Source organism: Petaurus breviceps, unplaced genomic scaffold (genome assembly GCF_028583685.1).
Source record: "Petaurus breviceps papuanus isolate PSGF00001 unplaced genomic scaffold, PetGlider_PUasm1.0 131, whole genome shotgun sequence".
In the NCBI taxonomy this organism is placed as follows: Eukaryota; Metazoa; Chordata; class Mammalia; order Diprotodontia; family Petauridae; genus Petaurus; species Petaurus breviceps.
The window spans coordinates 1,504,322-1,526,734 of NW_027185674.1; the positions used below are offsets into that span (position 1 = coordinate 1,504,322).

Sequence of the window (22,413 nt, forward strand, 5' to 3'; positions counted from 1 at the left end):
GACAAGGATGAGGAGGAAAAGAGGGAGGAGGAGGAGAAAAGAGAGAGAGAAATAGAAGGAAGATTCCAGAACTGTGATTTAATTGAAATAGGGGACATCCCAAAGAGAACAGAGAAAACTCTCTTTACCAATGCAGATCCTTACCTTCTCTCTAACTTGACATTTTACAGTTTCCTGGAGAGGTTTAAATCCCTTTCCCAAGGTCACATAGACAGCATGTGTTAGAGGTGGGACCTGAGCCCAAGTCTTCGTGACACCAAGATCGCTTATCGGTCTTATCTCTCTCATGCTCAGATATAGGCAGAAACTACCTCATCATTATAACCAAATATGAGTGTTGAACATAGCATCTTTTATAGGTGGAAATTACGAGGCCTTTTCTAGAGGACACTTATTTGTAGAGGACAGAGATCATAGGCAGGAAAAGTCCTTAAAACCCTGGAGGAAAGACTGGACACTGGGTCAGGAATCGAGAATCAAAATGACATGGCATCAGAAATGTAGAAGAACAGTTTAAATAAATGCAGGATTATAGAAAGAAGAGTCCAAACCCATTGTCCTACCAAGAGGCTTCAGCTCTAAGCCTAATGTGTGTAGTGGGCTTTGATGTGTGCCCCCCCACCTTTCCATGATCCAGTAGAGATTCTGGCTTCTGCTGACTCTGAGAATGCTTGAATACTAAGAAATAAGTTCTCATCTATCCTATTTACTTAAAATCTCCTACATACTATCAGAAATCCAAACCACCTCCAGTACCAATAATGTCAATTCCTTATAATTAAATTGTGTTTGCATGGCCATTAAATCTCATTTGATCTATGGAAGGAGCTGATGATATAGGTAAGACAGGTATTATTATTTCTGCTGCACCGAAGAAGAAACCGAAGCTTGGAGGGTTGAATTGTTCTATCCTAGATCATATAAAAAGTCTAGTGATAAGTGACCTAAACCTCAGTCTTGAAACTCCTAATCCATTACTTTTTACACTATGCCACAATTCTGGTTGCTTGGTTGATTGTTTTAAAAGTAATAACTGTTCTTTTCATCATTCCTAGTTCCGCACCTCCCTGAACCTGCTCATGGAGACACTTAACGCCACAACACCTCACTATGTCCGCTGTATCAAGCCAAATGATGAGAAGCTTCCCTTCCAGTAAGGGTTCCTTTTGCAACCGTCCCATACGTTTTGTCACTCAGGGGTCAGGTTGGGCTATGGTCCATGCTCTTCAGGGAGACCTGAAGGACCAGAGAGAGCAGGAGGGAAATGTGTTTTTGGATATTGATGTGGAATAGAAAGGTAGGACACAGCTGTACAGATTAACGTCTTTGGTCTCCAGTCTAATAGCTCGCATAGAATATTCCCCAGTAGCAATTCACAAATTCAATCCAAGCCAGTGAGGATTTTTTGAGCTCCTACTATGTGCCTAGTCTTGTGCATGACACCGTGTACAGTGCAAAAGAAAGGGAGACAGGGTGGTGCAGTAGAGAGGAAAAAAATGGTACTGGATTTGGAGCTAGAGGAACCTGAGTTCAAATCCCAGCTCTGTTACTTACTCGTGATATGACCCTAGATAAATTTGTTCATATCTTTGGCCACAAGGTCATCTATAAAATGAGGGAGTTGGCCCTATGTGGTCTCTAAGGTGCCTTCTACTTCTGAGTCTATGCTCCTGTCATCCTTAAGGTGATACTGTTTCTCTGACCTCATAGACCTTGTTTTATTGGGAGAGTTAAAGATAGAGAAACTTGAACTGAGCCAAAACACAATATGTTTAAGCACTAAAGTGAGTGGTACAGATCCTAAGTGCTGAATCAGGGGTGTGAGGGGGAACTCAGAATAGAGTGAGATATTGTGATGCAAAAATTAAATATATTAATAAAACATTAAAGTAGATAGTGAGTGCTAAGTGCCAAAGTTGGAGAACTCACTGTGGACAGGAGTAGTCAGGAAAAGCTTAATGGAAGAGAGAGGACTTGGGTGGATCTTGAACAATGAGTACTATTTTGATAAATGAAGGCAGAAAGACCCTTTGGGATGGGGACAGCTAGGCAGAAACAGCACAAGCAAAGGCACAGAGGTATGAATGAGGATGGCATGTAGGATAGACGTACCACCTTCCATCAACTGCTTAAGAAGTATGGGAGCAAGACTTGGGGTGGGGTTTTTTCCAGTTTTATTCAAATTCTTTCTTCCTCCTTCATCACCGGGTATCTCTTTTAAGAGATCTTCTGGAGGTTTCTTATATCAGTCCCTACTGTTAAATTGAAGTTGGCTTCCTTGAGTCCCATGGGGACTGGCCTTTGGAAAAGGTGGTAAGGAGGGCACATGTGAGCGAGCCTTCCCTGGCTGGTGCTGATACGTGCTGCCCTCTCTTTTTCTCACCCTCTTTCTCTCCTGGTGTTTGAAATGCACTTAGGAATTTTCACTGCACGACATCTGTTCCTTAGCTGATTTCAAATGAGGAGAGGCGGACAGGATGTTAGGGGAGTGGTATATATGAAGGACATAGTGTCTGTGAAGGTCATGAGGCAATACCCAAGGAGCCCTGGGATAGGAGTCAGGAGGCTTTGGCTCCAGCTCCAAAAACTGTCACTGATGTGTGGCATTAGGCTTGTCACTCTACCTTTCCAGGCCTTGGTCTCCTTAGCTGTAAAATGGCATGATAGATGGCTTCGAGATCCCTTTTGAATCAAAATTCTTTTATTCTAATTGTTTTTTTCAATCAGCAAACACTTATTCATCAATTACTGGGCTAGGCACTGGGGATACAAAGACAGAAATGAAACCAGTCCTGACCTCAAGAAGATTGCATTGTGTTGGGGGAAGAAAACATGTCTGTATATAAATATATATTATGCAACATATATTTATATATAAATATATAGTATTATATAATGATAATATAAGTATTAAATATATAAATAATATAATAAATCTAATTCTATAATGTATAATAAAATAAATGTATATTTAATACATATAAATATGTATATACGTGTGTATATATATATATGTATGTATGTATACACACACGCCCCAAATAAATCAAATTCTCCCCTTTTCCTCCCTTGTGGTGCAGTGAAGAGAGCACAGGATCAAGAATCAGGAGATCCACTTTCCAGATCAGGTTCTTCCACTAATTTGTTGTATGGAGTTAGGCAGGTCATTTAACCTCAGGTTTATTCTCATTCCCTATTCATCCATAAATGTAATAAAATAAATAAAACCTTATTAAGACTGTCACTTCCTCTCTGCTGGGATGTCACCTCCCTCAAGTGACGTAATAGATATGGAAGTATAGGAGATGAATAGAATTACGTTCAAATACAAGGGGTTATAGAATTATTCCAGCAGCAGGGACCATGGTTGTGCCTTTCTTTGGCCCCTGGCACATGGCTGATTAGTCATTTTAAGCTTTTTGGGGTTTTCTTGGCAAAGATGCTGGAGTGGTTTGCCATTTCCTTCTCCAGGTCTTTTTTACAGATGAGAAAACTGAGGCAAACAAGGTCAAGTGACTTGCCCAGGGTCACACAGCTAGTAAGTGTCTGAGGCCAGATTTGAACTCAGGAAGATGAATCTTCTGACTAGGTCAGGCATTCTATGCACTGTGCCACCTGGCTGCACTTCAATATAGTATGTACTTAATAAATGTTTGATGACTGTGACTGACCAACTGGCATCTTAAGATTGCCTTCATTCTCTTCCTGTGGTGTCTCCAGATCCCGAGGAAGTCATTAGAGTCTAAATGTGCTTCTCTCCTATGATTAGCTCACCTATTCACATCCACCACCTCCTCATTTGTTTGAGGGCACTGGCCTGACCCTCTTCAAGTCATGTTGTTGGTTGGGCATCTAGGGATCCAAGACAGCCATAGTGTTCCGAGCACAGGCTGCCAGATCTTGCAGGGCTTAGGGAACAGGAAAGGAGAATTTGCAGTATGTGGAGCAATTTTTAAAGTGGGCTGTGACTCCTGAGAGGGTACCAAGTTGTAGCGGAGAAAGTCTGCACCCAGCTGTCTTCTTAGTCTACTGAAAGTGCATGTCTCAGCAGGAAGAGAAATGTAAATTTAGACTCTCCCCAGAGGGTGGGAAGATGTGCAGTTTGATAATATGGTCCTTGGTGAGTTTCCAGTTAGGGATATGGTGTTCACTGGCCATACCATTGTCTTTTATCATTTCATAGGGAAAGGGGACTGATTCTTCCCAAGTACCTGGTCTCCTGGTGTGTTTCTCTTCCTAAATAAGTAACCCTACATACAAGATATTGACCTGATGCAATTATAGGATCCTAGATTTAGACCTGCAAAGAACTTTAGAGGCCACTGAGGCCAATTCTCTCATTTTACTAACGAAGAAAGTGAGGCACAAGGAGATTAACCTGTCCAAGGTTACACAGGTAGCAAATAACAGAGCTGGGACTCAAACCCAAGTCCTTCCCTCCCAATTTAAGCCTTTTCCCACTGCACCAATGTCAATCAGAATAGAAATTCTGTCTTTAAGGCAAAGAGAAAAGGGAACATAGGAGGCTTTACTGCTTTCACTTTTAGTCAGTCTCTGGAGCCTTAGGAGAGGGAAGAATAATAATACTTCCCATTTCCCTTTTAATTTTCCAAAATCATTCCCCACATCTGTTGTCTCATTTGATCTTCACAATAACCCTGTAAACTAGTTACGGTTGGTATTTTTATCCCCATTTTGAAGTTGAGGAAATAGAGGTGAGACTTTAGTGACCTCTTTAAGAAGAAATGGAAGTGAGACTTTAGCAACCCCTTCAAGGAGAAACAGAGGTGAGACTTTAGTGACCCCTTCAAGGAGAACTAGAAGTGAGATTTTAGTGACCCCTTCAAGAAGAAATGGGGGGAGGGGCAGTTAGGTGGTATAGTGAATAGAGCACTGGCCCTGGAGTTAGGAGGACCTGAGTTCAAATCTGGCCTCAGACACTTAACACTTACTAGCTGTGTGACCTTGGGCAAGTCACTTAACCTCAATGGCCTTGCCTTCCCACCTCCAAAAAGACCAAAAAAAAAAGAAATGGAAGTGAAATTTTAGTGACCCCTTCAAGGAGAAATGGAAGTGAGACTTTAGTGGCTTCTTCAAGAAGAAATGGAGGTGAGATTTTAGTGACCTCTTAAGAATAATGGAGGTGACACTTTAGTGGCCTTTTCAAGAAGAAATGGAGGTGAGACTTTAGTGACCACTTCAAGAAGAAGTGGAGGTGAGACTTTAGTGACCTCTTCAAGAAGAAGTGGAGGTGAGACTTTAGTGACCTCTTCAAGAGGAAATGGAGGTGAGATTTTAGTGACATCTTCAAGAAGAAACAGGGGTGAGAATTTAGTGAACTCTTCAAGATAATCAAACTCCTTGCTCAAAATAGCCAGGACTAGAACTTGAGCCTCCTGATTCCCAGTCTGGTGTCTTTTTACTAGACCATTCTCCAGCCTCTATAAGTTCAGCAGAATCATGTTTTCCTCTCCATTTTACAATGTTGAGGAATTTGAGGCACAGAAACGTTAAGAATCCCCTAAAGTTTGCTGGAGTGGGGAGCCTGTGGCCTCGAGGCCACATGGGGCTCTCTAAGTCCTCGAGTGTGTCCTTTTCATTGAATCCAAACTTATTTGTTCCGTGAAGTTTGGATTCAGTCAAAAGGCTGCACCAGAGGACCACATGTGGCCTCACAGCCGCAGGTTCCCCACCCCTGCAAAGTCTTTGAGACATTGGCTGTGTTATCATCCTGTTGAAATCTCTACCATTTGAGGCCCAAATAAAGTGACACATTCTCTATGAAACCATCTCTAATTTCTCTCTCCCTTTCTTAACCAAAATTTTCTTCTCTAGTCCTTGGAGCAGCAGTTTAGGAAGATCATTGGTAAGTTGGAGAATATCTAGAGGAAGGAATCCAGAACAACAGAGCTGTGTCCATGCTATATGGTGGTCATTTAAAAAAAAATGGAGACAACATTTGTTGCAGGGTAGGGTTTGAGGGCTGTGATAAGGCAGCCACATTATGGCAGAGGGTTTGACTTTGTTATGTTTGGTCCTGCATGATGGAACTAGGAGTCATGGGTGGAATTTGCAAAGAAATAAATTTGAGTTTGATGTAAGGAGAAAATTTCTAATAGATAGAGCTATCCAGACAGGGAATGGAATGCCTTGAAAGTAGTGAGTTCCTGCTTACTGGAAGTCTTCAGGAAGAGGTTGGGTGACTACTTACCTGGTATATTTTAGTGAGGATTCTTTCTCAGCTATAGACTGACCTCAGTGATCCCTGAGATCCCTTCCAACCCCAAAATTCTGTGATTCTTCTTCCTGGACACTCCCATAGCACTCTGGTTCTTTCTATTATCGATTTACTACATTCCATCTTATATGATGATTACCAATATATGCCTCTTTGACTCTGCTTGTTGAGGATGGGGAGACATAGTGCCTTGGTTAGCCTTGTAATTGTAATCCATAAACATTTACTATTATGTTTAGAGACAATGCTATGCTTTGTGAGGAGTTACAGACACTCAGAAGGCAGGGTCTTTACCCTCATGGGAGCTATGATATAGTAGGAAATGAGGCAGGGTATACACAGGTGTACAAGTACATAAGAAAAGTCCACATGTGATGCTGGGTCAGGAGAGGAAAAGATCGTTTCTGACTCCTGGGTCTGTATTTAGGAGCATGTGTTATTGTGTGTGTGCATGTGTGTATATGTATATATGTGTATACATATACGCACATACATGTGTGTACATACACACATGTGGGAATGTGTGTATATGTAAAATCACTTATGTGTTTGAATGATTTAATGAATGAATTTGGCCTTATATGACCTCACAAATAGAATGTGGGTAGAGGGAGTTTTGCATAGGGAAATTTATTACAGAAAGTTATATTAGCAGATATTAATATGTATTTGCTTTGTACGTGACTTTTTCCTTTTTTTGGAGGTGGGAAGGCAAGGCAATTGAGGTTAAGTGACTTGCCCAAGGTCACACAGCTTATACATGTATCAAGTGTCTGAGGCCAGATTTGAACTCAGGTCCTCCTGACTTCAGGGCCGGTGCTCTATGCATTGCACCACCTAGCTGCTCCTGAAATGGCTTTTGCAAGCTTACTTATGTTCTTGTTATTTCCTCTCAATAGAATGTAAGTTCTTTAAAGTAAATTCTTGTGTTTTGTTTTTGAATGCTAATCCTAGAGTGCCTGGCACATAGTAATAGCTTAATAAATGCTCGTGGAAAGAAAATTGATTAAGAACCCATATGAGAAATGCACTGCCATTTCCTGGTTGAACTGCCTTACCCAATTAGGAAAAGAATCACTGGCCTCATCAGAGAGAAAGTAACAAATGAGCATGGGGAGGAACTGCTCGGGCCTTTCTCTGCCCTGAAGTTATAAAGAATCTGTCTCCATTAATCTAACTGAGGCCTCAGTCTACCTACTTCCCAGCCAAGGTTTATGCTGAAATGAACATCAATCTCCAAGATTCCAAAATGTGGCCCTGGGATGAAGCCCTAACTGTGCTCTTTCAATTCCCAGTGGGGAAGATGCAGTAAATATTTATAAAGATTTTACTTTAGTTAGCTGGAAGCCAGCTGTGTCTTATTTGTCATTACCATAAGTGTCTTAGCCCCATAGGTCAGTCTCATCTTTTCCATACTTAGTGTAGTTAGAGAACTGATGAGACTGAGGGCAGAGAGAATCCTTTATCTTATCAATAATTATTTTATTATATTATTATGCATATTACAGATATTATTTTATAATATTAAATCATATTATTAAAATGTTATTAAAGCCATGAGGTACCATGGAAAGAGTCCTGATCTTGGAATCCAAAGGGTGAAGTCTGAGTCCCAGTTGTCTACTTATGCAAGTCACCTAATTGCCTAATATTTATTTTAAATTTTATTTTATGCATTTTTCATTTTTATACTTTTAGTTTTATTGATGTATTTTATTAGCCTTTTTAAATGGAGAAAGTAGCATTCCCATTGTCATCTTCACATAGTTGTTGTGAAGAAAGCCCTTCTTAAACCTTAAAAGCACTACAGAAATGGGAGTTATTTTTAAGCTTCCCTGCCCAAATGTTACCTCTTATTATGAAGCCTCCTCTGATCGCCTCAGCGGGCTTGGAGAGTTCTCCTTTGTTGGATTCCTTTACTGGATTTCCTACAGAGCTTTGTTACTCCTCTCATATCATGTTTTTCCCATGCTGCCTTGCAGCATAGTTATTTGCCTTTCTTGTCCTTATTAGGCAGTTAGATGCTAGAGTACATTTTTGTATCCACCATAGCAGCCACCCACAGTGCCTTGTACATAGTAAAGGCTTATTGGCCATTGATTGAATGAACACAGTATGCCCAGGACTGGACTGGTGCTATGGGGTTACCAGAGAAATAAGAGACACAATCCTTGCCCTCAAGAAGCTTTTATTCTACAGCAGAGGACACAAAGACTTGAATGTGTCAAACCGATAATGTGTTGACAATGTATAATAGAGCACTAGCTTGTATCATGTTGATTTTGAGTGCAGGCCTTAGCTTATTCTGGACTTTAGAAATTCAGAGATCTTGGAGAGTACTGTGGGCTGAGGTCATCAGGGACGGTTTTATGAAAGAAAAATAGCAATGTGCACCTTGGAACATGAGTAAAATTGGTTCTGGCTAAGGAGAGTAAATTCCAGATAATGGAAACAGCACAACTGAAAGCCCAACTTCTGAAACTGTTGGAATGGTTCATGTGTTTGCAGTCTAATTTCTTTTAGTTCCTGTCTAACTCCAGGCCCTGAACTTATAGGTGCAGGCTAATTTTTATTATGGCCTATTTTTGGCAGCAGAGACCTAATAAATCAACTTGGGGTGGAGGGAGTATTTAATGTTTTTTCATATTCCTGTTATAGTAGTTTGTAGATTTTGAAAAAAAAACCACTTTTTGATTTTGCAGCTTTGATCCAAAAAGAGCAGTCCAGCAGCTCAGAGCCTGTGGGGTCCTGGAGACCATCCGCATCAGTGCAGCTGGTTATCCATCCAGGTAATGTGCCTACCAGTCCAAGAGTTCTTGACCTGGGGGCTGTGACTTTGTTCTTAAAAAAAAAAAAGTACATTTTTCAAACTTTTTTTTATATTTTCTCAACTAAATGTAAACCAAAAAATTTAGCATTCACTTTTTTTAAATTTTGTATTCCAAATTCTCTCCATCCTTCCCTTCACTCCCTCCACCTTGAGAAGGCAAGCAATTTGGTGTAGATTATGCATATGTATCATGCAAAACAAAAATGTATGTATTTTAGCAACTGTATTTTGATATAATTGGTTTCCCTTGCAATCCTCTGTGTTTACACATTAAAAAGTGTTATTCTGAGAGGAGATCCAAAACTTCACCAGACTGCCAAAGAGGTCCATGAAGCAGAAGAGGTCAAGAACTCTTACTCTAATCCAGTCTTCTTGGGATCCCCAGGCGTGGCATCTCCTTTAGAGCCATAGTCCTGGGATTCCCAGATGTGACATCTCCTTTAGAGCCACAGTCCTTTGGGTGTGTGTGCATACCATACCACTAATGTCTTCAAAATGTGATGAAGTAGCCCTGGAACTGGTCTATAATACAGGTTACAAAAGTGGGGATGGAGGTGTCTATAACTATATTTTCCATCTCCGAAGAAATTGTGCATTAAAAGACAGTGTGCTATTATGTCACTTGAGAGCTTTAGATTTGTGCATGTTACCCTCACGCACTTTTTTCTCCTGTAATTGGAGTTCACTGCCATTAGGCGGCAATCAACATCTCAGTTTCATTCCAGTAGTCTCAAGTGAAGGCTTCTCTTTTATCTTTTTCTCTGAAGACTCTTCAATCCCATCTTTGGCCCACAATTAAAACTTGTCCTTAGGAAAAGAACTGACAAACTCAATCCTACTCTAAGAAATCACTGATTGAAAGGACTGAAACAGCAAATATCCCTAAAAGGGGTACCATGTTCATCCTTATCCATCAGTGATACCATTAGTCTTCTGTGTCTTTTCTTAAGGTCAGCTCTCCCAATTTAATTGCATTTTGATAAAAACCTTAAGCCAAAAGAATGGATCTCTGTCCCTAGTGAATGTTGTTTTTTTTTTTCAAATGAATGAATGAGGGAAATTAAAGACATCAGTGAGTTTGGAGAGGGAGGTTTTCTTTTGTCTTGTTTTTTGCTGAAGGGGCATTGACGTGTTCAAGGAGCCCTTGAAGTGATTCCACTTTGGCCTGATTAATCATCCTACCCTTGAAAAGCAATTTTGTGGTTTTTAGAGGAGCCTGGATCCCCCCAAGCAGACTTCCCCTGCTCCTGGTTATTGATGTTGTTGCCGTGGGGTTTCACCATCATGTCAGAAGCCGAGACTCTGCCTCGGGAGAAACTGCAGTATGGAGCTCCCTCTCGTCCTCCCGGCCTTTCCATCAGCCACTCTCTGGCCCCTGCTTCCGAATCATTTCACAGGCCACGGCTAATTAACCATGAACAGCTCAGCCATAAGAAAGTCTCCAAATGTTGAGCCTGTGAAGGAAGATGCTGATGGAAACAAGAATTTAGGTTTGGCCTGACAAATATAAGGTGTATGGATAAAATGCTTTCCCAAGTCATACTTCAGAACCTGAAATGACACTCTTCAGGGTGATAAGCTAGTAAGAATGGGAAAATATATCTTTTTCTTCTCTCAACTACTGCGCATCCTTCACCCCACAGCCCCAGTAGGAAAAGACTTGCAACACCCGAGGCTCTGCTTCATTTCATTGCTGACCCTGGGGCATCAACACAAACAGCTAATGACCACGTGCCTAATGAGCTGATTCTGCTTTCCCTTTCAACCTGACTAGGAGACTTGGAGCTGATTTGTGCCTCATCCCCTGCAGCATCTTAATTCAGGGAAGGCCAAGGGGAGGAAAGCTAAAAGTTCAATAATTCACTTCATTGGTAAGGCTATCTCAAATGCCAGTTATGGCTCTTTTTATCACCTCCTAAATCTGTGAATTAAGTCTGCATATCAGAGCTTGGATTTGACAAACAGCATAGAATTTTTATGTGGGAAAGCAGCTTGGGAGCTCGTCTAACCCAGCATCATCTAGAGATGAGGAGACTGAGGGCCATAGGGGAAGTGACTTGTCCAAGGTCACACTGGTCTAGTCCTGACATTTCCTAGCTGCAGTTCTGTGCCCTATGAGGCTGTGTTTCTGACACAGTACTTTTGTGTTCAATGTCAGTGAGCTCTCTGTCAATAAACATTTATCGAGTGCCTACTCTGTACCAACTGGGGGTATGAATATGAAAAAGAAAGACAAATCCCTGCCCTCAAAGAATTTATGATCTAATTTGAGAAGACAGCAGGCATAAGGAAGTTGAAGGGGGCAAGGTTGGTAGGGAAGAGAAGAATGTTTCTCTAATGGAGGCATTGGGAGGAGTTCTTTGCTCCATCCTCCAGCCCTCCAATCAGAGAGGCAGAAGATACTAAAGGGACTGATGAGGGGTCAGGACCAAGGCTGATACAATCTCATAGAAGGGTGAGTTTCCTGACATGAAGTTGCTGGGGACTTGGCAGCGTCCTGTCCAAAGGAATGCAGCCTGTGCTTTAGGGACCAATTTGTGGACAACCTCCGATATCCAGAATATGGAATGACAGTCCAGATCTCTTTGAAATTGTCTCCTTGTTGGAATGAGGATAGAAAGAGAAAGAGAAGAGCTGAAAGTTTCTTCCACTCTCGCAAGCTTTGAGTCTAAGGACATCCATGTAAGTGGTTTGCTCACTTCCCCAGGTCTGCAGGCCAAGTCGTGCCTCCAGCTGTAATTATCAGGTTAAACTACATCCACACCGGGGATTCACAGGACCAGTTATGAGATATCTGAGACTATGTCTAGCCTCAGGATCTCAAGGGGGTATTAAAAAATTCATAAAATATCAATTCACTTTAAAGGCCACAATAAGAAATTTAAAAGATGTCACACATCACTTTTAGGGACTGCTTTTGCATACTGAGCTGGTATTGTTCCAAAATCATGTCTTGAAGGGTCATACAATTCTAATCCACCATAGACAATCCTAGCTGCATTATATAATCCAGGGATATTGGATATTGGCTCTTGGGCTCAGTGGGTGGCAAGATGGGCCAAATAAAGGAATTTTCCATCTAGAGATTTCAGAGGTCCATGAAGAACAGAGTGGGTCATTGAGCCAAATTCAGCATCTGGTGATATCAGGAAGTCTGGGGAGACAGGAAATCTAGCAAGGGTCTCAGGTGGATGGCTGTGGTAGGCAGGTAAAGCAAAAAGTCAAGGAAATAGACTGAAGTTCAGGCAGATAGTACCAGGGAAGTCTGAGAACAGGTAGTGCAGCCTGGGATTCAGGGACTAAACAAGGCATATTATTTGGGATTTGAGTACAGTAGAAAGGTGGAAAATAAGACATGGGCACAATCACCAGGGAATTATAGTGTGAAAGGCAGGAATCTAGGGACACAAAATAAGTCAACAAGCATTTATTAAGTGCTTACTGTGTGCAGACACTGTACCAAGTGCTGAGGTTACAAATACAGAAAAACATAGACCCTACCCTCATGGAGCTTACGTTCTAATAGAAGAAGACAGCATATAAAAGGGAACTGAAAAGCACATTACGAGAACACAGTTACTAGAGCCAACGTACAAGAGCAACTGGAACGAGCCACAAGGCTGATGGTCCTTCTAAGCTGTAGCTTCGTGGTGTTTGTAACTACCCTTTGTCTAGGGGACAGATTGTTTCCAGAAAGTAGTGGACAGTTGAACCTAAAGGTGAGAATTTAATGGCTCCAGCTGTGGAGCCAGAAAGCCAGGCTGCTTAATACACATTGCCATCTGCTCCCCTCTAGCTTTGTTGCCAGCCCAGATGGGGCTATAAAGAGCTCTCCTATTTTTGCTGAGATCACCTGATTCTCAGGAAAGCCAACTTTTCCTGGGAGAACTGGGAGAAGATGCCACCTTCCGAGGCTCTGATGCTCTTGTGTCTCCAACATAATATGTTCCTAATGGTGTGTCTTCCTGTCTACATTTCATTCTGCATAATAATAATACTAATAATGAGAGACACAGTGGTTAAAGAGGCAGCTTAATGTCCTGTCTCTTGTACTGACTTCTCAGTGCTCCAGACAAGTCTCTTAAGACTATTAAGTTGCAGAGAACATGCTGATCTATCTGAATTGATTGAAGGAATTTCCTCTCCTGAGATATCCCTATACCAAGTCTGCCCCTTATTCCTAGCCCTACAGTAATAGTAATAATGACAATCTCATTTTTAAATACCCCCTGCCATTGATGGACAGATGCTGGAAGCAGAAATGGTATACAATATCACTGCAAGCTGCGACAAGTCAGCACTTACTGACTCCTAGGAAGATGGAGTCAGGTGGTCAGAATTATACAGTAGCAGCTCACTCTTGTTTCTACACTAACAGGTGACAAATCTCTGTTCTACAAAAACAAACTTGAAAATATCTGTGAGTGTACATCAAATAAACTATACCAGCACCAGAGTATTGTCACAAGTAAAGCTATCATATATAATATCTTGAACATAACATTTTGTTGATTCTTGAAAATTTAAGACTGTTTTTTAATACATGTTGCCAGGGCTCTCAAGAGCTGATGGTTACATTTTCATTGTGAACATTGACATCTTGGAAATCGGCAAAGGCTACAAATCAGAGCTTGGTTTATTGTTTGATTGATAGTGTGGACTTAATAAAGTAATTTAAAAATATTAATAATGTAGATTCTACTTAAAAGTATGTGAAGCTCTGAATTAAGCATTGTAGAGACTGTAATGGTTCTGGAAAATGATTCCTGCTTTCTAGGAGCTTGCAATAAACATAGGGAGATAAGGTTTAGAAATATGTAAGAATCAGAAAATTATACAATACCATATGTAATCAAGTTCAACTTCTTTTTAATAAAAGGAGAGATTATCATGTGCTGGAGTCCTCAGGGAAGACTCTTTAGGGAAAGGAACCCAAATTAGGCATCTATGGGTGGGTAGGATTTTCATCGAACAAAAGGTGGAGAGGATCCCAGACAAGTGGAATCGAACGAGGGATGGCGCAGAATGCCAAAAATATAGAATGTCCTTATTTGTCCTTCCGTGAGTGGGAAGGAGGTACTCCCTGCCAGTTTGTCTTTCTTGTTGGTCCTTTCTCAAGTGCCATTTGGCTTCATCTTCACAGAAAACGACTTGAGTTTTCAGAGAAGCCAGGTGTTTGTTTCACCTCATCCAGGGAGCCTTTTCCTTGGCATTCCAGAAAACATATTCCTATTAAATCTTTGAGCCCATATGGGAAATAGCTTCCCCCCTCACCTCTTAACTGTTCTTTCCAATTGGCTCAAATCATGTCTGCGTCTGGCAAAGCTGAGTTTCCTGGAAACTCAACAGCCCCGAATGGGGAATCTGATGAATATCTTTCCCCATAATTCCAATTCTCTTGAAAAATCATTGTGTTTGTATTTCTACTTGTTATCTTTTGTAGCCACATGTTGTGTTAGGAAGGATAGTGAGAGGGAAGAGAAGGTTTAAACATTTTCACATTTGTGGAAAATATTTTCTTATCATGGTTGTTGATCCAATCTCTTTTCTTAGAGGACCCAAGTTGCTACCTCCTACATTCTCTCTTCTCCTTCTGCCCCTCCCCCTTCCTATGAGGCTCTATTAGAGTGGTGATGGATCCACTAGATAATAGGCCACCAGGAGTGGCAATCATTTCCAGAGCCTACATTTGGAGGCTCCCCTATATCTATAGCCCCCCCCCTATCTTATTCAAATTTGGTGTCTTACCTACCAGCTAAGATGATGCCAGGTATACCGCAGATGCTTAATGTTGGATGAATTAATGGAATGTGAATTTACTGAGTTCCTACTATGTGGAACTGTCACAGAGAACTAAGTAAAAGGCTGTGTGGTCACTATCCCTGTAATAGGAGGTCAGATTAGCCTGGCTAGTGTGATTTGATTAGTGGAAGCTTTGAGGAGAAAGTAGAAATTGAGATGGTAGTGATTCTTTGTGTTTAAGAGAGCGTTCTTAATGTTTACTCCCTGCCAATGTGGAACTCCAGGGTTAACCCTCCTTAGGCTCTGGCAAACACCCTCATTCCCCACATCTGATCAGTTGCCAGGTCTTTTGATTCTACTTCCAGAATATCCCTCAGCTCTCTATCCCCTTCTCAGAACTCATTCAGCTACCACCCAGTTCAGGTAGGTCCTTATTGCTTAATTGTCAAGCTATTGTAATAAAAACCTCCTAATTGATCTTCCTGCCTCCAGTCTCCATTCCAAGCAAACAATCCTTCTCATATGTGACCCCTGGCTCTTGCTTCCATGCCTTTGAACTGGTTATCCCCATGTCAGGAATACATTCCTGCCTCACTTTATAGAATCCCTAGCCTCCTTCAAAGCTCAGTTCAAATGCTCCCTTCCACATGATGCTTATCCCAATCCCACTAGCAACTAGGGACTCCCCAAAGTCCCTAAATTACCGTGTGTGTGTGTGTATGTGTGTACACATACACACATATATATCAACACATATGCATATAACTTTATAATTACATACATATATACATGTGTGTGATTATATACTTTTTACATTAAGTATATACATATATACTTTGTAATTATAAATACATGTATATAATATAGCATTTATACTAAAATATAGTACGTATATGATGCACACTATATGTATATGTATGCCATAAGTGCAACTATATTATAGTGTTAGAGAGGATATATTCTCTCCCTAGATATAAAATTGTACTTCTGCTATAATGTAGTACATATATATATATAATGCATGTATATGTACATACATACAACTATCTAATATAGTACATAACTACATGCTGTGTTGTATAGAACATATTCTATATAATATAGTACTTACAATACATGTATGGTTCATGCTCTGTGTGTGTGTGTGTACACTATATCGGTTACTATTTATAGTATTACATAGTATATTTCATGTATGTGTGTGTGTAGCAATGTGTCGCTTCCATTCCCTAGAGAGAGAGAGAGACAGCCAAACTGAGGTGTGAATGTGTTTTCCTCACAATAGAATACAAGATCCTTGAGATCAGGATGTTTTTATGTTTATTTCCCCAGTGCCTAACACCCTGCCTGATGCGATACATGGTATGTGACTAGTAGATGCTAAGAGGTATATTGGTTTGGCTCCTAAGCAGGAGGGAAAGATTTCGAGTTTCCGGGCAGCTGAGAGCACGGACTTGCTGCTTTTGTTGACCCTGCTCTGTTTTGGGTCCCTGGTCTAGCAGATCTAGTACACTGAATCCTACCAAGGCTGCCACAACCACCACCACCCCAAGGAAATCATTTCAATTGCACTAGATCAGTTGAAGGACTTTAGTGAATTGTAAAACCTGTTTAGAGATAAGGCAGTGCAAGGCATGGTTTGAATTTTTTTTTTTCCTTTTGGGAATCATAATTGTTCCTCAACTTCCTGCATCATTTCTACTTAGGCACTTAGAGGTTGAGATTTTTACTAGTACTACACAAAAGGAGAAGGAAGTAGTGGCTAGGAAGGAAATAAGCAGTAGTCTAAAGGTGTGAGTCTGTGGGTAAAATGGAGGTGACTTATGGTCTGTGTAAAGAATCATTGCACTAGAAGTCAGGAGACCAAGATCTGCTCATGGTATGACTTTGGGCAAGTTACTTCTCCCTGGACTTTAATTTCCTCATCTGTCAAACTGAATAAATGAAAAGAGAAGATAAGTTCCTTTCTGGGGTAACATTCTTTCAGTCTGTGACCCTATTCTGAAAAAAAAAAAAAACATGTCTTTTGATTGAGACGTGTTACCAGAGCAAATGGTAGAGCTTCTTGGCTGGGGAGCCCGAGCAAAGCAAGGGTTCTAGGGTGGTCATTCGTTGCATCTTTTTTACAATGGAGCTCTTGGGCCAACAATGAAATTAACATATGCCCAATGCCCACCATGATACAGAGAGTACTCAGCAGAACTCCGGTCAAAAGCTGATTGCCTGACAATTCCTCCCCCATACCTGCCTGGTTTTTAATCTCCCTCCCTTCCCCTCTTCATGAAATACTGCCTTCTGTGAAACTAGGATTTAAAATGAAAATGTATCATTCAATTTGAAATGCTCCTCAGTGGTTAAAAAATATGTTCATTATAATGTACATAAAGCATAATGATAAATGCACTGTCCTGGAACAGAAGATAGTCTATCCATCAGCCAGTTTTCAGCCTCCCACTCTGAAGATGTCTCTTGACTGTAAAGTCATTTGTCTCTCTCTGGAGGGACTCGTGATTGTGGTTGTGGTTTGTCTGGGGATTAAGAAACAAAGAAATACAGTACTACAATTACCAAAACAAAACACCTACACGCACCCACCCCCACACCCCCACACATACACCTTTGGAAATGTACAAAGTTTATATGAAAAATGTCATGCTAAATCTCCATTTCCTCTGTCTGTTTCTCCTTCTTTTGGTCTCAACTGATAATTTTTTGATAGGGTTTCCCTAAGTGAGGATTGACTAAAAAGCATAGTGGGACTAGAAGTGCCACTTGGCAAGCGTAGTTAACTATTGCAGCTGCTTGGTTTTCTAGATATTAAAAAGATAATGGAAATGTCACAGGTGTTTCCCCATTTATAGACTTGTTCCCTTTCATGTGCATTTGTTGTCATCATGGAACCTCATAGGATTCTAAATTTATAGCTGGAAGAGACCTTGGAGGACATCTAATCCAGCCCCTTCTTTTTACAGTAGAGCACAATGTATCTCAGAGAAGTTGTGACTTAACCAGGGTCATACAACTAATAAGTGTCACAAGTGAAATTTGAACCTAGTTCTTATGATTCCAAGTCTAGCATTTTAGCTTCCAGATCCTCTTGTCTCAACAGTGACCTCACGTAGCTAGATCAGTTTAGTTATAAGGGGCTTTGGTATAATTGTGTTGTTGGAGGACAGTGATTTGTTTTAAGAACGACAATGTTAAGTCCCTTTTTCATTCTTGCTTCCTTATTCTCTTGGACGAGCTCAACATCTACGGAAGCTATTGTTTGGGAAAAAACTCGGGACCTTAGCTCCCTTCATCTAAGCCCCACATAAATAACCCAAAGCAAGACCATTCCAACCAAGCTACTAGGAACAAAGAAAGGCTTTGGAACTAGTAGGTACTAGCCTAGTTTTAAATGTCCATTGTTAGAACAGAAGGGACCATAGATAAGGGGGACATCTTTGAAAGTTAAATGTTGAATTATTTATAAACTTAAAAGTAAAAGCAAGCTGTACATAATAGAAATTCACAGTTGTCCCCTCTTTTCTGTCCTATTTTGTATATGGAAATGCTCTTTTTATTTGGTATTTGTTGAGAATAAGGGAAAAGAGCAAAGTCTATGAGCTATAGTCGAGGTTTAGAAAAATAGAATGTTTGTCAAAGGGATGTTTAATATCCGGAGTGATAAAAGTGTAGTTCTATGGTGAACTAAAGAATGTGTCAAAATGTATCGAACACATTTGTGTCTACAAATTGTGTAAAAGAAGTGATTGTAACAAAAGAAAGACATGTTGTATGTTAACATTTTTAAAGATGTAAAAAAAAAATGAACCTCAACCTTTAATGAACTCTGCCAAACCACTTCAGCAAATTGCTGCTAAACTCAAAGGAGTTCTGGGGAAATTTTATCTCTAAACAAAAAATCTACTTGTTGCTTTTCCCCCATTTTTAAAAAGACCTTTTGACTTAAAAACAAGCACTTACTAGAATAATTATTGAAAGCAAATGCAATTGGATTCCCTAGTAAATCCAGCCTTAATAGTCCTCAATAGCTTTCACAATCCCGAGGCTACCCAAATAACATAATTCATATTGTCACTTTAAATCAAGGGTCTATCTTCTTGCTAATGATGGTATTCCTTCCAGCAGTGAAGACAGCTACCCATCTTTGCCAGTCCATTCTGTTCAGCTCTTGCCCTAAAGGCAGCTAGGTGGAGTAGTGGACAGAGCCTGGGAAGACATACTTGTTTGCTTGTTATTTCCTCCATTCAGCTGTGAGTTACCTGAGAGAAGAAATTGTACTGTCCAGAGGGATAGAGTATAGGGCTCAGTCAGGAAGATAAATCTGACCTCAGCCACTAACTAGCTGTATGACTTTGGGCAAGTTGCTTAACTTCTGTTTGCCTCAGTTTCCTCAACTAGGATAATAATAGTACCTACTCAGCTAGGTTGGCATGAGACTCAGATGAGGAAATATTTGTAAAGTGCTTAGTGCAGACCCTCATAAACACTTATTCCCTTCCCCTTTCCCCATGTCTTCCAAAGAGTTGGTGTTTGGGGAGCCTACCCATATGTTAGGTGCTTCCTTTCATGCTCTTTATACCTGCATACCCATGGCATATGTAATTTTCTGCTGGCCATTCCTCAATCTTGCAATGTGACTAGCTCATCTTTTTTTTCCATCATATATTTCTCTGATGACATCCTTTACCTCTCTTTTCCTTCACAATTTCTCATTATTATGTCTTATAGCCTGCTCATATCCATCATACATATTCCCATTACCATTTAGATAAGAATTCTTAGCCTGGGGTCCACAGTCCCTTGAAGGGGTCCCTGAATTTGGATTGGAAAAAAAAACCCTACATCTTTATTATCACTAACCTTTGACTGAAATTCAGTGTTTTCTTCAATTATTTAAAAACATTGTTCTGAGAAGGGATCCGTAGGCTTCACCAGCCTGCCAAAGGGGTCCTAAGTACAAAAAAAGTACATGAGAATTTTTGCTTTTAGATGATCCCTGACCCTACCTCCTTGGAGAGAGTATTGTTCTATGACTGGAAGCGATAACACTTCACTGGAAAGAGTATTTGTTGTTAAGAAGATAGACTTTTGTTTCAGGGAGAAGCTTGGCCAGCCATGAAATCTACACTAGAATCATGGGATTCTCTTGTAGTGTTGCTTAGCCCCTGCCCATTTGCAACATTTATGACATTGGTTTTGTAGGCCATATTACCCCCTCTAACATTGTTTCACCTAATGTGTGTTTTCAAAAACTCTAATCCTACTCCTGTCCTCTGGCAAAATGAGTAGTTTGTGTTTGTAGAGTGGACTGGATGCCACACAGATTGGAAGACTTGCCTTTGTTTCCCTGAGGCCCCAAAGTTCTGGTAGGGGCTGGGGGTGGGACTGGTGCTAGTGAGGAGACCACAAGATTAAAACTGAAAGGAATCTTCATAGCTTTTTGAGGTAAGAAAACACTGTACTGATACTATAGTACATGGGGGGAGGGGGGGAGTGGAAGGTAGAGGGAAGATGTGTTAAGAATAGCCTGGAAAGAGTTTAATTATATTTGCATGCATTAAAAAAAAAATGGATCCCTGTTTTGTAGCCTGCCATCCCAGAGGAATAGTGTTGAGTCACTCAAACCCCAAGTCAGGACTTAGAAATCCTCTAGACATTTAATAAATGTGTCTGACATAATTAAAGTGGCATTTGGAAGAGGTAAGAACCATGTTTTTTTTTTTCCTGTTGAAAAGTCTCCTGTTTCTGACATAACTCAGTTCCATAAGTCAATAACTCAAACGAGTTTGCAGTCTGGTCACAGCTTAGCAGAGTGGTAAGCAGTGCTTCCTATTTATTTGAGGCTTCCTAAATATAGAGCAGACAGTGGGGCGAATCATTTTCCAGGTAGTTAACCCCTTCCATCTTCACAGTGCTCCTGGTTCAGGGACCATGGTTATCCTATGTCCCCAAAACGATTTACCCTCAGATCCGAGAAATCATTCATCATATATTTATTGAGCACTTGATATATGCCGGGCACTGAGTTAAATGGGGGCAGATATGAAGATAAAAGCAAAATGTCTCTTGTCTGTAGAAAAATACATACCAATAGCAGGTCATATCAGAGCCATGATCTCTAGGCAAGGGATAAATGCAGGTTAAATTTGGTCAATTAATTTATCATTAGTACTTATTTTAGTGCTTTAAGGACCCCAATTTCATCAGTGTGAGTACTCCTCCTGATATATTGTATAGCCCCTCCATACTTAGTAGGTGTTTGTAAAAAATTATCTTCTGGGCACAGTGAATAGAGCACCAGCCCTGAAGTCAGGAGACCTGAGTTCAAATCTGGCCTCAGACACTTGACACTTAACTAGCTATGTGACCTTGGGCAAGTCACTTAACCCCAATTGCCTTTCCTTACCCCCTCAGAAAAAATTGTCTCCTGGTCACCAACCTTCTGGTGATTAGCCTCTTTCAATTTATCAAGATTTCTTCTTGAAAGAAAGTTATATAATCTATCCTTAGGATGACACCCCCCCCCAGTGGCAACATGATATTCACAGTGCCAGCATAATTCTGAATCTCAAAATAAAACAGACTCTCCATGTGGAAGACAGAACCAAAACATTTATTTAAACACCAGAAAGCTGAATCCCAACACCAGAAAGCCAAATCCATCATAGCAACAAAGAAATCTATACACAATAACACTACAGAGGGCATCACCATCCCCAAGCCTTCCCCCTGTTAGGGCCTTCCCAGAAATGAACACTCACCGCTCACTGCCTGCTTCCTCTCTCTCCCTCAGCTGTAACTTCTCTCACCAACTTCCTCTTTCAGCTTTCTTCCAGCTCTGCCTCTTCCTGTTCTACCTGCTCATCAAGCTCCTCCCACCACAGATTCATGTGACTTAGGCTTCCATGTGACTAAGGCAGGTCACAGGGGCCTGTTAATGGATGGGAAAGATCTTCGAATTAAGCAAAAATACATTAACAATATGCCCCCTCCCCCAAACTCTTCTTGCTTGGTGTTGGATTTGACAAATTATGTATTTCATTAGAAAAGTCTTCAGAACCCTGAAGAACCCCCATGTCACTGGAGTAAGGCTACAGAAGAGTCTCACTGATTCCATGTTTAGTTTTGAACATCCTGAATTTTTCTGGGACCTACAGTTGATCTACGAATCATTTGCTCAGAGATGACCATAGAAATAATAGTTAAAGGGGCAGCTAGGTGGTGCAGTAAATAGACCACCGGCACTGGAGTCAGTCGGACCTGAGTTCAAATCTGACCTCGGACACTTAACACAAAAACTAGCAGTGTGGGTAGAAGCACAACCTTCACGCCTCCGGCTTCCACCTTCCCAATCAATGTAAAAAAGGGACTCTAAACAAACTTTGGAGCTGCAGAACCCACAAATTGACAAAGAGAAGCTAACCTCCTGCTGAGGACAACCTGGCAGGTCAGCAGGAATCCAGTGCAGCGCTCTGGGAGCCGAGCCCAGCCCCATGCAAAGGCTGTAGCCCCAGAGCGGGCCTGACCAGCCACCAGCCAGAGGGACTCCAGATCAGCAGCAGCTGTGGCCGTTTCCAGATTTATCAACACATAG

The 22,413-nt window shown here is 40.9% G+C and overlaps 1 protein-coding gene across 4 annotated transcripts in view; it reads left to right on the forward strand.

The window, feature by feature from the left end:
- Nucleotides 1-22,413, forward strand: part of MYO5B (myosin VB) — a 565,409-nt gene that overhangs the window by 405,633 nt on the left and 137,363 nt on the right. For all 4 annotated transcript variants that reach the window (XM_069104353.1, XM_069104327.1, XM_069104336.1 and 1 more), the window contains 2 exons: nt 1,056-1,153; nt 8,941-9,027. In XM_069104353.1, coding sequence (XP_068960454.1) covers nt 1,056-1,153; nt 8,941-9,027 — 185 coding nt within the window. The remainder of the gene's footprint in view (nt 1-1,055; nt 1,154-8,940; nt 9,028-22,413) is intronic.